The 18,489-nt window shown below is 45.6% G+C and overlaps 1 protein-coding gene across 2 annotated transcripts in view; it reads left to right on the forward strand.

Moving 5' to 3' along the window:
* The window catches only part of FAM120B (family with sequence similarity 120 member B), a 1,542,581-nt gene that overhangs the window by 736,913 nt on the left and 787,179 nt on the right, over positions 1-18,489 (forward strand). Inside the window, exon 6 of one of the 2 annotated variants that reach the window (XM_069606906.1) lies at positions 9,727-9,819. In XM_069606906.1, the coding sequence (XP_069463007.1) occupies positions 9,727-9,819 (93 nt within the window). Of the gene's footprint in view, positions 1-9,726; positions 9,838-18,489 lie in introns of both variants that reach the window. The other variant, XM_069606905.1, reaches the window with a different exon arrangement.

An 18,489-nucleotide genomic window follows, 5' to 3' on the forward strand; every position in this document is an offset into this window, starting at 1 on the left:
ACCAAGAGGAGTATGGGTTCATGACGGTGAATTTGTCCCCAGCCAGAGGTCGGAAGGTGTGCTATAAACAGAATTATGCATGATTTTATGCAGACTGCTGGCATGTTCTCCACCCACTATGAGATCATGAGGTCGCAAAATATGCAGTGGTTCCATAGAAATGGCATTTATTTGAGCGCCATTGGTAATGCCGTTTTCTTTTACACTGTGCAAGAAGCATTGACCAGAATGTGGTAAAAATGTGAGGAGAGGCAAACAGAAACGCATATAAAAAAAAAATACAAAAAAAGGTGCTTGCACGCACGTCAAAAATAAAAATAACTTTATACATGTACGATAGAAGACTGAATCCCCTACCCAGTTTGATATTGTTTACCCCGCGCCCCCTCACTATCATGAAAAGGTAGTGGATTACGCTGTACTTTCAGGAATACACATGCCACATACTGTGTGGCTATGTGGATGTATGCGGATGGAGAAATCGTGCATACTTTCATTGAACTTTGTAGTGGACGTGCTTTGGAATGGCACGACATTTGTACTGTAAATGTGTAATGGCACATTTCAAGTGTTATACAGGAGTGACAGTGTTGGATGATGGCGGCTTCGATGCGATTGGTGGATGCGTGTGTACCTATTTACACGTAACCTAATGAAGTAGAGCTGCAGTGCAAAGGGAAGAAAGACTGCTCAGCTTTACAGGGGTGTGGACTTCGCTCTTCTTTGGGAGGCGCAGGTGCTAAAATCTGCCCTTTACACTACCTTGCCCAAATGCCATGGCAGTGTGGGGATTAGCCAATCGGGTAGTGTGGGTGTGGTTAACAGGAAGGGGTGGTGAAACTGTTGTACAGTATACTCTGCATACTGATGGAGGCTGATATGGCAAAACGCATTGCTTTGGCTGTAGGTGATCCTTTTGTCATAGATCTGCACAACTATGCCCTCCATAGACACTTTGACAGCAATTTTGGTTTGGAAGGAGTGGACGGATTGTGGAACGCTGTGTATGAGTGCAATTTCGCCAATATGCATGCACTTTGCAAAGACCTTTCCAGTTTTCCAGTAGTAGATGTTATCGTCATCCATTACGGCAGCATGCATATGGGTTACCTGGCTTGCTTAGATTTGTTACGTAGACTGAGGAGATTGCTGGTTATCGTGAGGGCGGTTTTTCCCACTGCCAAGGTGCTTTTCTCATCCATAATACCACAAACAGTATGGCCCACTGCATCAACAGAAGCATGTATACTTTTGTGTCCGCTCGTGGAATGTTCTTCTGCAACAATGACCTAATTAGGTGTGGAAATGCTGAGTTTTTCCAATAAAATGACATTTTGTTGTCACCCATTGGCAATGCAGTTTTGTGTGCTCGTCTACAGGATGTGGTGAAGAGTTTACTGTACTAATGTGAGCACAAGAAAACACAAAAGCTAATAAAACCAAAAAAGTTTCCTGTAGAAGCATCTAAACAAAAACAAAACAACAGGCTCTTTTAAGAGTCGCCCCTTACCACAAAGACCCCTACCCTGGTTGCAAGTTATTCCCCCACGCCCGCACGCAGCACGAAAGCCACATCCGGGGATTTTTCGGGTGGCGGCCACGAAAATGGAACTGTGGGGATTGTCCAATCAGATGCTTAGGGTGTGCGGCAATAGGAAGAGGGACTCCTGCTTCACTCGGGCCCAACCCTCGACATAGTTGGGGACCCGCACGTGCCATATTTGGCACTTCTCACCATGCTGGCCTGTGGAAATGGGACTGTAGCGATTGTCCTATCGGGTGGTGCTCAGGGTGTGCGTCACAGGAATGCACGCCAATAGGAAGGACGACGACTCCTGCTTTAGTGGGGCGCGACCCTTGCAGTATTTGGAGAAAGGCATGTGCCACATTCTGCGCTTCTCAGCATGCTGGCCAATGGAAATGGGACTATGGCCTTTGGCCAATCAGGTGCTCAGGGTGTACGTCACAGGAAGTAGCACCAATAGGGAGAAGGAGTCTTCCTGCTTCACCAGGGCGCGTCTCTCGTCATTGGGGAAAGGCACATGGCACATGTTGCGCTTCTTACCATGGTGGCCAATGGGAATGGGACTATGGCCTTTGGCCAATCAGGTGCTCTGGGTGTGCGTTACAGGAAAGGGCGGCATTCACTTTTTCCATTACTTTGTGTACTGCGGCCGGCCAAATATGGCAAGACGCACAGTTTTCGTCGTGGGTGATGGTTTTGTGGAAGATCTGTGCGTGTGTACCTTCCAAGAAGACTTGTCCGGCCATTTCGTTTTGGAGGGAGTGGAAGCTTTGTGGTGTAGCTGTGCTGCGCTGCGGTGATTACTGTCAGAGATATGGAATATGTCATAGGACCATCAGCTAATAAGGAGCAGTATTGCCAGAAACCTTTCATAACATAAATGATTATCTGCATGCACAGAAACCAGAGTTGTGTTTTACGCTTTCCTCTTCTCCTATATGTATATGTATCATATAATGTGAGTGAACCGTAAGGAAAGTAGTGTAAGAACATATGAGAAGGGTGCCGTACACAAATGTAGAACCTTTGGAATTGTTTGTTCCTGACTATTAGCGAAGAAAAGCACCTGGCCTACTTAGTGAACAAAACAGAGGGAGCCACACAAGTGATGTCATCAGTGATATCATGAATGAGATTTTTGATGCCATCTTTGATGTCATGGGTGTTAGTCCTTGCAGTGCACACTGGTGGCAGGAGTTATGGTTGCTCAGTTTACCATAACTATTGAATTTGTTTTTTTTCCGGTTTTACCTGTAACCATAACGTCCCTATAACAACATTTTCCATTGAATTTCATAGGTATTTGCTAGTGCAACTTAACCATAATGCCCCTTTGTGTGTGTGTGTGTCTCTGTCTGTCTGTGTCTGTGACTGTGTCTGTGTCTGTGTGTGTGTCAGGGGTCAGAAGTCAGAAATGAAAGCCAGACAAAAAGGTGTCATGTTTTGGCTAAAGACCTTTAGTCAACTTAAATGGGTTAGAAAAATGCTTCTCTGATGCTGTTCTAAAGAGGAGTTTCCCTACGTGAAAACCAAACTAAGGATCTGTCTGTGTCAGAAATCAAAAGCCGTCCTTATGTCCAAACATTCTATCCTGACCCTCGCACTACAAACCAAAATATTAAAGTAAGAAGGGAAATGTCTTTAAACGGGCATTGGGAAAAAGTGTTCATAACTGAAAACTAGAATGACTCCAATGTAAATGTTCTCCAAGATGAAAAAAATGCATTGGAGCCAGAGGGTGATCCCTTCCCCTGGATTCTTCAGTGGGATGGCAATGTTTCTTGATCTAACAGTTCTTTGTGTCTCACCTTGGCCCACAACAATCCTGTTAGGTAAAAGGTTCTGTAATAATCTTTCTTTAACACAAGTTCCTTCTTTGTTTAACAAACACTGTTCTTCTTTAACATTTCTTAAAGGTTTGCAATTTGCCTGGCATACTCGCCTGCCAGGTCTCTTTATGTACGTCCAACTGCCTGGTCTACTCCCCTGCAAGGAGTTCTTATTTAGTTTCAACTACCTGGTGTATGTCTCTTGCCAGGATTTCTCGCTCGCGTTATAGTTACTTTTTATCTTCAAAACTGCACATACCGTTCTTGACACAGTATATCTGTCTATTTCAATGTTCGTTCAAGCTTTTCCCCACACTTGCATTTCATGCACTCATATGTTATTGGGGTTTTGATCTGCATTCTGCCCGTTTTACTTTCAAACAATCTTCTTATTGTTTCTGTCTGGGCAATCTCATAATGTTAAAATTATCATTGGTGCAGTCGCAGAAACGCCCCAGGGACCCCACTAGCTTGGCCGACTCACTGGCTTGGTTTATCGTCTTCGGTCTCGTTCGCGCTTATGCTAGGCCATACAGACTTCTTTCCGGCTTCCCTCGCGGCTCCTCTCTTGCACGCCTGCTTCCCTTCAGGTACCGGTAAGGACCACGCTGCCTTTTCGAGCTGGCGAGTGCCCAGGAATTCTCTTGCGGCTATGGGCATCTCCAAGGCACGTCCTGCTTGCGCAACGTGTGTCTACTTCTCTGCTAGTGAGCTCCACTGCTCCGCCACATCAGCTGATGTCTCCAGCGTTTGCACACTTCAGCAGAAGGTGCAATGTCTTCTCCTGAACTGCTGCTGCCTCTTCAATAGAGAGGACAAACCCACTCTCGCCAGCAAAGTTATTTAGTCTTGTTACCATCAACTTCAACAGGTCTCACCCCAGCTGGGTAAGACAACACACATTCCCTGGTCTCCCCCTCAGTGAGAGATACTGCAGTCTCTTCTAGGCTGGAGCACTCTACTGATGCCCATGTGTTCCCTTTCCTCCAGGATGGGGATAGACTGGCGTCCTTGACACCCCTAGTGCTTTCCAGCTCCCCACAAGCAGTTGGGAGGCAAGGGTTCACCTTGCCTCTCTTGGCACAGCAGCTTTCCGCCCTTCCTTCTCCTACAAAGGACTCCTGCTGCCGGGTATTGCGGGGACCTCTCTCACAATTCCTTTTTTTATATTGGCTTTGGCCAACAGGACTTGAGGAAGGACTAGACTGCTGACAGTGGGAAATGATTATCATTACTCTTATCCTCTTCCTCGTCCCAGTGGTGTGGGGATTGTGGGAACAGGAGTCCCTTTCCAAGAATAGTGTATAGATGTTTGAAATAGGTTTTAAAGGCAAACTATTTTTGGAAGAAGAGTATGTGATGTGGGAAAAGTGCCTTTTATAGTTTTACAAGGCTGGTTAGTTGAGAGTTGGCTTTTGGTATTTGACCAACGCTTTCCGCTGTCTCCATGGGTGGAAGAGGGAAGATGTCAGCAACCAAAGAACTAGTGTTCAAAATAAAGTTCTGAGCCTTTTCCATCTCATTGGCTTGTATTGCAGCCGCTTCCCCAAGTTCAAAACAGATCCACACAAAAGACCTTGGGGTTCCATTCCCCAAGTTCAACACAGTTTCAAAAAGGCCTCAGGGTTTCCATCCCCAAGTTCAAACAGTTCCTAAATTCCTTGTGGTTCCCTTCCCCAAGTTCAACACAGTTCCAAATAAAGGTCTCAGGGCTTACTTCCCCAAGAGGACAACCATTTTAGCTTCACAATCAAAGTCAGTTCTCTTGGCTTTCAATAAGTATTCCAAACAAACATTGTAACCTTTCAGGCTTTTCAATAGTTGACTTGCTCTTTTCTTGGATTACTTTCATATTTGACATGCACAGCGGCTTCAGTATCTTTATTTTCCTTGGTCACTCCAAGTAGGGGTTACTCAGTCTAGGCGCTGTTGTCAGACCACGTTGTCAATCCACTACAGGTAACCGATTACCCTTGCCACTTTTTTATATTCGCATATTTTCATTGGACTTCCTTGCCAACACAGGCTCCCTCTTTGAACCTGTGTCATTTGTCCACATGCAGTTCTTTTTCTCCTTGGCAGTTTTCTTGCCTCTGCCACAACGTGATTTTCATACCATTCACTTTGTTGGGTGCTTCCCTTGTCCCCACCTTCAATTCACACTTGACAATATTGCTTATCATTTGCATTTCACTTGCTTTCCAAAGCCTTTTTTACTGGCTTTGCTTTGATTCATACTTTCACATTGTCCATCAATGCTTTTGACTCGCTTTAACTGTATTCGAAATTGCATATCACTTTCATTTCACTTGTGCTGTACCCTCAAGTACTTTACATAACTTTTCTTTAGTTTGGTATTCAAACATGCAAGAAATGCTTTGCAGCTCGTTCGGTTTTCATAAATGTTTCCTTTGTTCTCTCAACCCTTTTAGCATACTCATATATTACAGCTAATCGGCATATCTGTGTGCCCAAATCCAAGCAGCTGGAGCGCCACAGCGTGACTTTCCCTCTCTGTCACTCACCGGTATCCGGCGGCTCCTCCGGGCGGCTGCGGTTCCTCCTCTGGGGTTGCTCAGTCCCCTTTCACTTGTCTGGAGCTTCGGCGAGCAACACTCGCCTCTTCCGAACCTTCGTTCTGCTTCTAGCGGCTCTCTGGGGTCTTTAGTATCCCCCAGCTCGAGCAGGGGCACATCGCAGGGGACTCTGCTGGGATCCCGATCCACCCAAAGCCTGTTCGGGCTGCAGCGTCTCTCTCTCTCTCCTGCATCGCTCGGCATCCTTTTCACGGAGCGGGTTCCTCTCTCCAAACTGGATGCCTTCTCCAAACTGGACTCTCCCTCCAGATGGGTCTCCCTTTCCAGACGGGCCACTTTTGCTCTCTGGTTTCTTTCCCTTTACATACACATGTAGCCCTTCATCTGGCTGCAGGTGTACGTCCTTTGCCTGACCCCAATCAATGGGACATGCCTTACCATGGTAATGTTATTTCACAGTCCTCTTCTTCGTCTCAGTACCAGAGTGGTGTGCACAAGTGGAAGTGTGCATTGTTCCTAGTTGACTCTTCGTCATCTCAGCCTTAAAGAGATATGAATGTGGGACCGTTTGTGTGTGTGACTGAAAATAACCTACTAAGGTAGGGGGAGGGCAGGGTCTATTCTGATAAGGGAAAAGGGGAGACCATGACTCTTCTGAAGACACACTCTCCCCACTCTCAAGGTACCTCCAGCCAGGTGATCCTCCCTCACATATCCACACCAAGGGTCAGTATCCAAAAGCAATGGCCTTTCTCTGGCCACCTGAGAAGCGGATCCAAGGGGAGTAGATGGGAGGATGCCCTCAGGTTCCTCACAGTAGTTACTTTGGAAAGGAGTGGGGAGGATTTGGGGGGCTTATTCCATGAAGCCAATCACATTACTCAGTACATTGTAGCATCCATAGACAACTTTTATTGGGGGATTCAGAGGCAGTGGTTGTCCCACACATAATGTTTGGGAAGCATAGCGTCATAGCATTGGTCAAATCTTGGTAGTACTTGGTTATTTATAGGTGCTAGGGGCTAATAAGCACAGAAGGCCTGAAGACAATGTGCATAGAAAGTGTAATATCAAGTTCCATTATGCCCAGTAAGTACAAAAAGCCAATTTCAAGAATACCCAGTTTTGGCACGAAGGCCTAATTCAAGTTTATCCAGTATGGACAGCACAGATGTTTCCATGCTGGCTTTACTGAACATATTGGAATCAGCACTTGATGTGGCCTGAAGGCCTGATTCCAACATGTTCAGTACGGCCCACTTCTGTATGGCCAGTAAGCATGGCAATGCCCAATTTAAGTGTAAGAACAGCAATGCCCAATTCAAGTGTCTCCATTAGGATGCCAAGGTCTGTTTCCATTACATCCATCCAGTAATCACATCAAGGACTGCATCAGGTATGCTCAGTAGGTACATCATAGCCTAAATCCAGAATGCAGAGGAAAGTTTATCTACCCATCCTCAGCAGTTCTTACCTCATTCTGACGTTCAAAGGGAGACCATCTTTGATGTTAATGGTGAGGAAGACCTGCTGCTGCTTGGGTCTTCTTTTTGCTACTTCGATGAATGGTGCAGATTAATTGTAACAGATGCCCAACACAGACTGCCGTCAAACCTAAGCAGGAAGGCGAGCATGTAAGGCTCCACCCACACAGCTCTGCCAGCCAGTAGCATACAGGTCTGTGAGTAGTGTCTGGAAAAGCTTGTGTGTGGTCTTCTGGGTAAGCCAGGAAACTGTTTCTGAAAGATTTGGGAGCGACACCACTTTGGGTTCCAGGCAGCATTGCTGATTGAGGACCATATCACACTGAGAATCCCTGCTTACCCCAACCCAGCCCATCACCATTCAGTAGCATATTAAGAGCAATATGTAAGGGTGCCATGATCAATACACTGCTTGTGAAATGCAGCTTGCGGACCAATGCTTTAGTAGTTGCAAAGGCCCACCCAGCCTGATAGATCTCCTTCCTGTATCATTCTCCAGGTGTCCAGTGTCCTCTTTGCTGTGCCCACTGCTCCACCACCTGCGGAGCAAGGAATTGAAGCAGCAATATTCCGAAGTATTAACGGTCGTGTTTCCAGAGTTTAGAGGCCTCCATTAAGAAGGCTCGGCATCCTTCGCTTATTTTACTGTAATAAGAAATGTGGACTTATCTTTCATTTGCTGATCTTAAGGTACACCGTGAGGTGTACCATTTAAACTTAGATGATAATATCGAGTCACAAGAGGAGTTGAGACCTTAAAACAAGACAAAAACTCTTAAGTATTACACTTTTGTTAATCTGGAGCAAGTGTAGTGCTCATAGAGCAGGGGTAATGTGGTCTGATCGTTTGAATTTCATCAGATTTTGGCCTGCTTTATTTTGGGTTCACTGTAGTCTACACTGAGAAGAGGCTTGAAGGCTTAGGTAGATGCTATTATTAAAATCTAGTCTTGATGAGATCAATGCGTTCATTACCCCGAGCTTGTGAGAGAAGGTGAGGTAGGGCAGCATGTGTTTAATTCTTTCCTAATTCGCAAGAGACACGATTTAGTGACAGACCCCTTGTTTATTTAGGGTTCCTTGTCTATGAGACTGCTTAAGTTCTTGACCTCTAGCTTGGTTTCTGGGCATTGGCTGAAATAGGGTCCAGGCTGATAGAACTGTGTTAACAACCAGAATTTCCATTTTATCAGTGTTGATTTTTAGTAGGTTAGCATGAGCTCAGACTTGGATGGAGCAAGACAGTTTCTAACATTGTTGTTCAACTCTGTATTTGAAGGTTCAAAGTCTAGGATGATCTGAGTATTGTCAGCATAGTTATAAAATGTTATTCCAAAGCTAACTATAAGATGCATCAGAGGGCATACATAAATATTAAACTGTAGAGGGGAGAGGGCAGGGCCTGCGGAACACCACAATCCACAACATATTGAAGAGATGAGAAGGTTTCTAGGCGTACTTGATGAAATCTATTACTTAAGAATGAGGTTATCCATGCAGCAGCTGTACTATGTATTCCATTATCCAGCAGCCTTGATGCCAGAATTTGATGGATCACAATACGCAATTTTTTGATGTAAACCTACTTGCCTTGGGTTGACCCTCTGCAGAGCATCTAATCCAGTGTGGCTAGCTGAATAGTCAGGTAACAATGTCACTGTAGGTTTGGCGCCACCTTACTGTGTATGTCAGTTTCTCATTTTAGTGATAAGAATGTGATGCCCGTACAGGTGACTGGTGTGGTGAATATTTAGAAGCCTACATGTAAAAGTAGTAGCCGTATTCGTTGGCAGTGGACCAAGGTGACCTGCCTACCCCTTGGGTTTATTTGAAAGACCAGGCTCAGTATCCAGTAAGGGTTTGGATGAGTGAGTGCTGTGGCCACATCAAGAGTTGGTGGTTTCTTGTGTCTGGGCTACCTCTTGGTTCAGCAATTTGCATAGAGTGATATGTCGAGGTGGTGCTATCCCAGTATCGCACCCTGAGATCTTCCAATGTGAAGGCACTCCGGGGTTGCTACCTTGCTATTGTTACATGCCAGAGTGGACACTAGTCATTAAGCACCTTAAGAACAGAAGGGAACTGAAGGCAATTCAAGTGTGCCTGGGAGTAGGTGGGTGGGTGTGGTGGTTAAGAGGAAGGGGTAGCCTCCAGCTACAGACTGATAGCAGGGAGTTGGCATTCACCTTCGTTATCAAAAGCCATTGTTGCTGGCATGTCTTTGAGGTGCTCGCCCTGAAGCTATGCATTTTCCAAGCGTGTATACACAATGATTGAGACATATTGCTTAAAAAAACACCTTTTTGCCAATGCCTTACAGCTACGTGTTTTCTCTCTCGTCTCTGTTGCAGGTGGACAGTCTCAGCCTGGAGGACCTTGAGGCATTTATTGCTCAAACTCTCTGCCTTCAGTCAAAATCCGCCGATCAGCTGAAAGATTTGCAGGTACAGCCGACAGGGCAGGTCTGTTCCCACGATCCCCGCGCTTACCATGAATTGACATCGGTTGACATTGTACCCCTACCCGCCAGCTCTGTAGTGTTGAGTTTGTCGAAAAAGAGATGGAAAACATCATAAATCGTTTGCAAGTGTGACAGCGAATTATTGTGTGTACCCTGATCTGTCCCAAATTAATATTCCAATAACCTGTGGAAGGCGCTGAACGAGAAGGGCTGGCCTCGGAACTCTTGCTGTAAATGTTTCAAGATGAAATATTACTTTTCCCGTAGGCGATTTTTTCAAACGACATACTATTTCCGCAACCCCCTTGCAAGCGTTTTCGTTTCCTGCCAGCAGGATCGGGATTATGTAAAGTTTTCATGTCTGTTGCCCTGCGTGGTATGAGGCAGGCCGGGTTATTTTAGAAATATTCACCTAATGAGTTTCGCGCTGTTTACTGCTTGCCAAATAGGAAATGGAGCAAACAGATTTTGGCTCAAAACACAATGTCAACATTAGCCATTTCATTCGAGACATGTTAGTCCAGACCTCGTTTTAACTTTGCACTTTGGGACTTGTAGTCAGGGAATTTTCTAGACGATATTGGGCCCAGGGCAAAACACCAGAATACGCCCCCCTCCAGTTGCTCCTCTACTGCTACCCCTCCCTACACTACCTCTCTAAATAATGTAACCATTGCAATTTAAATTCCATTGTAATAGCTTGTAGTTAAAATGAATAAGTAGACAAGGTATACAACAATACTTTCAGCAGATATTTTTTTTCTATCTCAAGTGTTTATTGCCTAAATGAAGGGCACTCTCCTAGATGATGCTGCCCCAAAGTGTTTATTGCAGCTGCGGTAATCTATTTTTCCAATACTGTTGTTCTCCGTTGAAAGTGTAGCAAGAGCCAATACTCTCCTCGATTGGTTAACACAGCCCTCGGTGGCCGTTCCACATGCTCCGACAGAATGATGGAAGATTGGTGTAAAATAAAGGGAAAGTGTTAGGCAGTGGTAACAAAAAGAAGGCAGTTCCCAGCTGTATTAAGTAAGGTTAGGTTATAAAGAATGCCTTGAAACTAATTGAAATCGCTATAGGGGAACACCAGAGACCAGTTATGAAGTAAAGCAGTAATGTTGCCATATGATCTGCGTACCTAGACAAAGCATAACAATACTTACCAAATGGTTTCAGTGCATGAGCATTTAATTTGAAAACCTAGTACATGGTGGGAGTACCCGAGTATAGGATGGAACAATCAAGAAAAAAGTTCTTGGGCATGTGATGTCAACCGCTACCTAACGTGTGTTCCTGGGCATTATTGTTAACTTCTGGTAAGCCATTCTTAATTCTGAGGGCGATGAATGGAGTACAATCAGTGGGTTATAATATCACACATTAATAGAGAGATTAGATGTGGTTCATCTACATGATAAAAATCTAATGATCATTATATGATGAAAGTACAATACCAAGGTATTGAAATGCCTAGTAAATTGTGTTTGTTGTTGTTGTGTGAAGGCAAAAGCTGTCCATTTGTGGGAATACCTGGTAAAGATGTGACTTCCTTACTGTAGGATGGCAATACATGTAATAGGTTTTATGTTAACATATCCTGGTAAAACCTATCAAATGATGGTAACTTAGACATGCAATTGTAACACTAGGCAAATCGTGAATGCACATGGGCATGCCATCGCAATGCCTACAATAGCAAGAAAGAAAAGCTTTTCACTACACACCTCAACACTGTTGGCTTTATCATTAATTGTTGCAACAAACATTGTTTTCTACCTTTGCATATACATTTTTTCATAATCAATAAAACACACACCACAAAACAAATGAAATAATCCTCTTAAATGCAATCCCTCAGCCTTCAACCCTTCCATTTTTCCAACTCCTGGCATCTTGGCTAAAACTTAAAGGGCATCAGCAAACATAATGTGCACAAATATTGTTTTCCCACACTTACTCAAACAGTTTTTGCCTCACAGTAAACAGCATAGTTGGACAAGTTGACTCCGTGGCTTTCGTGTAACAGACCAATGCATTCTGGGAGTTGTAGTCTTTTGTTTCAATTGGATGAACATACCAAAAAACAATGATTAGCAAAAGAAACCCCAGTGGTGTTCAGATGACACGGAGTCACTCATTTGATTGCCCTAAAACATCCCACAAACAAGAAAATGTGCTTAGCCACCTGCTAAAATACCATAAATGAATGCCATTTCCTTCCCTCCTCATATTCCAGCTTCCTTTGGCCATTTACTTTGGTTCCTCGCTCCTGGCCCCAAAGCTGCCTACTGCTGCAGGCTATCTCTGGCCCTTTTGAATAATGTCTGGTAGACCTCCAGGCAACCAGTCAAGGAAAAAACAATCCTCTAATGAAAAAGGCTTGGTGCACGTCTTTGCAAGGAAAACAAATCTATTTTTGTATACAAAAAGGAAAAGGTGACAGAGGGTGCTGTAGAACCCAACTGCCACAGTGGTCACTGTTAGTTTAAAGTGGTCACGTGGTTTTTAAGTAAAGAAATCGTCACTCATGACGTAAACAATATGCAGTGTTATCCTACCACCCTCATTGGCTACCACCTATATACACACTACCAGTTCCCTCTAGTCCCTTGACTGATTGGCCACATCTTGGTCTAGTCCTGCCCTCTAACATGTGGTTTTCTACTCCGTCACCTTGGTTCCCCGCTACCTGATTGGCTTCAGTTTTTCTTGCAGCTTGGACCAGGGCTGATGTTTACATTATTATTAATTATATTTTAACTATTGTTCTCTACTATTACACACACACCCTGTACTTGGGCCTACCTATGTTTCCACAAGCTGATGCAGAAAGCTGCATGTGTTACACCTATTTATGTTTCACCCCCCCATTCACGCACATTCATTTTCTTGTAGTATATTTTCCTCAACCTAAATCGTTTGGGTGGGCCTAGTAACTGGACATGCATCCAAACATTTCCCCCTTTAGTTAATCCTACCATGCTGTTTTCCATCTTCTATAATCATCATCATCCTTGGGGACCCACATGTTGCAAACATGACATAAACTCCCCCTGTCCTGTCTATAAATCTCTGGGGTACATGTAAGATAAATGCAGTCACCATGACCAGCTAGATCCACCAAGTGTTGTACATCATTTTCTGGATCTGATCAGGTAAAGTCAAGGTCGCCTGGGGACCTATACGCCGCTCGATTCTCACCATGCATATTTTTTTGGATCATCTGTTTCAGCATGCCTATTTTTTGCACTAGGAGGAGCTATACCTACCCTTATCGAGACCATCATCATGACACTGTTCTGGAGTGTCTTTATGTAGCACCAGATTATCATTGGAACATGTAGAGCATCACCAGTAGGAGTACCATGATATGGAACAATATCTTCACCACTACTCTGAGCCATGTTGCTGCCCACGCGAACATTGTATCGAACCAATCTTCAGCTTCCACTCCTGCTTCAGTTTCCCTGCTTGTCTTTAGCTTATTGAGGGTCCCTATGATGTGTGACAGGGGCCTGTTTTCTGCATCGTTTGGGTAGATGTTTGTGCAACATGACTATCCTATTTTCTTGCACCCGCCCTCTTCCATGGTCGTCAACAGATCCAGGACATGCTGGTTTTGGGGAGACATCAACTGGGTCGTGCATATCTCACGCTTGATCACGTTTATCCCTTGCTCCATACCAAACTGGATTATTTCCCGCTGCACGATCTGGAGCCATTAAGCATTGGCTGCAGCCTGGACCCCCGGTAGCAGAAGGGAGGTCAAGAACACCTCTATTTTGGTGTTCAGGCAATATTTGTCTGGAACTTCTTTCAGAAACTTGGAGGAAACTTTCTGATAAATAATTGGATCACTTCTGCTCTCTTCTTAGTGAGCGCTTCGCTCTTCTCACTTGTCAGGGTTGGGATTGGGTGGCCCCAACTGTGCTGTGACGGACATGGGGTCTCGGTAGGATAGCTCAGGGGCAACGTGCTCGCCTTGGAAACGAGCCGACACAGAGCACCACAGGGTCGATCCCCGGGTCAGCGCTTCGAAACCTCTGAGTATTAAGCGTGTTATAAATAATCTATCATCATATAGTCTGGTGGACCTTAGGAACCACGAGGACAGCTGAATATAAAGTCGTTAGCAAACATGTCCCTCTCCATGATGGTGGAAGATGCATGTATGCTCTCTGGCCACACACCCTGAAGATGTCCAAACGGGCTGCTCTGCCTTTACTGAGGTCAGGGGTGAATACTGTCTTGTTACACTTGCTGTTAGTTCCCACCGGAACAGTTACATGTCCTTGAAAACAAAATGTGTATTTGTCTGCTGTTTGCATATTCACTGGAACTTCTTCTTAATCCATGTTAGTTTTGAGACATATGTGGCCCATATGCTGACACAGTTCTTATTGATGTTCCATATAATTTCTTCACCAAACCACGCCAACCCCCGGCTGCACAGCTCACTAGCGCCTCCTCCCATCTGTTTCACACAAACAACACTCCATCCAACTTTAACGTGGGTGTAGGTCTTTGTTGTCCTTTGCCCACTTTTCTTCATCATTGTCCGTCAATACAACTCATACTGCGTGCCCCTAGAACATGCTTCAAACCTTAGACAGTGCCAGATGAACCAAACACTGGGCTTCTAGAGGTGGCATCTCTTGGGGCGCTAACATTGTGTGTACCCCTGATGCATGGGGGATGAGAGAGCAAACCCAGCAACTCTCATTTCACCCCTGCTTCCCCACTGAGCGCATGTGACTATACCATAGATTACTGAATTTGGGATGGTGCGCATCTGTCATTGTGTCAAATATAAACTTTTTGTACTTGTCGTACTCTTTCTCTTTGATAAGCCAAAAAAGGGCATGGTTCCTGTGGGCAACCCCACAGCCATATCAGAAATGGAGCCAAGACTGATGAACAAAACAAGATTCCTATTAGGCAGAGAATGGACAGCATACATGGAACTGTCAGCTGAGATTTAGGTTAGCACATTGTGACAAGTGGCAGCAGTTGTCAAAAGGAGCCCTGAGGTGTATTAGATAGAACTGTGAAGATTAACCATGCATCACTTCTTGATAGAGCTGTGAAGATTAGCCATGGATCACACTTACAGAGAATTATAAAAATTAGCCATACGTCCCATTCAGATATAATTGAGAAGATTAACCATGCATCACACTTAGATCGAATTGTGAAGATTAGCCACGCGTCCCATTCAGATAGAATTGAGAGGATTAACCATGCATCATACTTAGATCGAATTGTGACGTTTAGCCATGGGTCAAATCTAGATAGAATTGAGAAGATTAACCATGCATCACACTTAGAATCATGGAGATCAGTCATTTTTCTCAACAGATAGGACTGTGTAGATTAGCCACATAGAAGAACTTATCTTCGGCCTCAAGCCCAGGGTCTTCATCTCTCCAGCCCAAAAATCTCTACACGGGCTCTCAGTTACTGTGAGGATCAAGTTCAATACCCTCTGCATCACCCACAAGGATTTCTGGGGCCTGGGACCCCGCTACATCTAACTCTATCTCCCTAAATACCCCCCTGCTAGAGCCCTTCTATCTTCTAGTTCCAACTCTCTGTAGAACAGACGTTTCTCCAAGCAGAGAGTGGGGGTTAGATCTCTATTCTCCATATGTGCATCCCTCTGGAATGGCCTCCCTGCCCCTCTCAGACTTGATCCAGATCTCCTTAAGTTCCGGAAGCTACTCAAGACCCTTCTTTTCTCTTTCTCCGTCCCTCTCCCCCTCCCCTACTAATGTCCCCCTCTGCCTCTTGAGTGGTTGTCTGATACCCTCAAAGGGGCACCAGGCCCTCCATGCCCAGTCTACCCCTGCATTTGGCCTCCTCTGACCCCCTCCCCACCTGCACTTGCCCATCCGGGCTCTCTCTCCCTGCACCAGCCCCGTTCCTCATACTTAGCACATGGACCTTCTTCACCTGCACTCTCTTCTTTCCCCTGGCCTCCCCTGGCACTCGCTTAACCCACCGGCACTTCCTCCCTCCCCTGCAATTCTGTTTACTGCACTTGCACAATCCAAATGTCACAAGGCCTAGCAGGACTGTTTGTTGGTTTTGACATCCCTGACGACCTTTCCCTCTCTTGTCTTGTTGCACCTTGTAACACTTTGTGTATAGGCACATTATAAATACCCAATAGATAAAAAAATTAGACCTTAGTGACTAGCCAAAGCACTAACCACCCTGCTTCTACTTCCTTAAACACAATACCCAAACATTATACATGCCCACTGGGTTAGCCAACCCATACCCTAACTGTTTAGTTGATTTTTTGAATACGATTTGTGAAGGGTCAACGCCCGGAAGAGGTGGCACATGGGTGAAGCCATCACCCAAAGTATACGTGGAAGTGAACTTTATCTTTGTTGGATACATCAGGCCTCGAAGGCAAGAGACTGTATTATGAAAAGAGACTTCACCTCGCAGAACTTGATAGCTGGAACTGAACTGTCGGCTCGTGCTGAGAAAGCACAAGCATGTGCTGTGCTAGCTGGAATGGAACTGTCAGCTTGTGCTGAGATAGCTTGAGCGTGTGCTGTGCTCCAAGACCCCACCTTGTCCTGTGCTGAAAACGTGGAGAAGGGAGACCCCTGGCTAAAATCCAACCTGACTTATGATTTGAGAACACTTCTTTATTTACTGAAAGCCTATCCCACACTCTGTCACGCTCACCTGATTCCCATGGAGGCGCAGGTCTGGCTTCGAGTGCTGATGCTTCTTCAATGGTGAAGCGCAGGACTCTGATGATGAACAGGAAGGGCCCCTCTACTCTGGCTTTTCTGGCTCGCAGGAATATTCCCCTGTGCGTGAAAAGGGAGTATTACCTACTGACGGAATAATGCTCAAGCTTCCCACTCCCTTCCAACCCTCCACGATACCATTCCACGATTCCCCGTGAAGTCTCACCTTAGGGTCTGGAAGGATGAGTTCTCCATCCTGCTTCTGATGCAGGGGCGCATTGAAACCCAGTTACTTCACTGGATTGAGGTTTGATGGAAGTTCAAAATAAGCTTGACTATTCAGGTGAGGCGCTGTAAGAGTTCTGTTGCAAGTTCAAAAGTTCAAGCTTAATAATATTGTTCATTGTCTTATTGCAGCAAGCGCTAATGCTTATGTCTTTTTCCCCTTAGGGGCTGGGGTTCGGAATGCCGGAGATATGGCGCTGACCCGAAGTGTAAGTTCTGGATGAGCGTTCAGGTAATGTCTTTGCATTCGCTCATTCAATGTCTTTGTCTTTTTTCCCCATAGGGGCTGGGGTCCGGAATGCCAGGAAGCGGCAGGACCCGAAATGAAATGGGAATGACCCAACAGGTAAGTCTTAGAAGGAAACTGAGCTTTTCCTATTTCCCTTCCTTCTCTCACCTTGTTTTCTTGTCTTTTCTCTCTAGGCTCTGGGAAGTGGGTGCGGATCCGGATGATCGCTGCTGAAGATGGAGGCGCCCAGGAAAGGTGAGTGAAATGCAGCGCTGCAGCGATTGAAGCGAAATGCTTTTAAAATGATGTCTTCCCTTTCAGGATCGTCGGTGTGATGTCTCCGTGATGCAGCTTTAGCTGCAGGTAAGGTCTTCTTTCTCTCCAATTCTCTCTTATCTCCCTTTGCAGGCGACCCAGGATGCTGACAGGCGTGGCTGAAGTCCAGATGCAGGAGCTGACACGGTGAGCGTCCAGCTGCGAGGAGCAGAACAACGCGAAGCGTGAGTTGCTGATCGGGCGTGGTTTAAATAGCTTTGGAAGAAGTTCCAGGCATGTATCCTTCCACCGATCAGGTATGTATCCTTCCCCGACCACACCCAGGTGGAAAGTAGTCCCACAGGTAAAGTAGTTCCATTCAGGCCTCAAGAGGGCCTGGATGTAGCAGCATGGTCTGCATCAGGTAAGTGCACATTAAAACACTTGAACACATGTCTAGCTTTATGAGCCTGGCGCCTAAGGCGCCTGACAGGGGTCCAACATGAGCCTGGCGCCTAAGGCGCCAGGACTGTGTCCAAAGGGCCCCAGCTTGGGCCCGCTGGCACTTCCCTGGGGGGAATGATGCCTGCCTCTGGGGTTGCTGGGTCGCACCTGGCTCCTTGGAGGTAGGCATCATGACACACTCTTTCTGCAATCGTTTTTTTTTTTTTTAGTATAGGCTCTTTGATACGACGCCGCTAGGACTGCCTTTTTTTTCATTTGATGGTTGACGCTTGCTCCCATCTTAGAGTTAGATTTAGGTTAGGCATTTTTCCACCCTGCATTCATTGTTCAATAAACACCCTTCAACTGTGATCACTTGTGTCTGTTTTTAATGTTACCACCATGAGTTCCTTACACCGGTGAGACCTGGAAAGGCTCTCACCTCCGTCTGTGTGGTGGGGTTGTCCCAGTCATTCACAGCCTGTACCTTCGCTTCGAGAGGTTGTTTCGTACCTCCACCGACCAGGTGGCCTAGGTAAATCACTGTGCGCTGCACTACTTGGCACTTTGTGGCCTTGATAGTCACACCTGTGTTCTGCAGCGCCTGAAGCACTTGTTTCATGTGGGATAAGTAATCCTCCCAGATGTTGCTGAAAACAGCAGTGTTGTCTAAATAGGTAACAATGGCGTTTTCCAGCCCAGACAGAACCTGGTTGTCCATCTGGGT

The sequence above is a fragment of the Ambystoma mexicanum genome, chromosome 4p (assembly GCF_040938575.1).
Source record: "Ambystoma mexicanum isolate Mex_15411 chromosome 4p, UKY_AmexF1_1, whole genome shotgun sequence".
NCBI lineage: Eukaryota > Metazoa > Chordata > Amphibia > Caudata > Ambystomatidae > Ambystoma > Ambystoma mexicanum.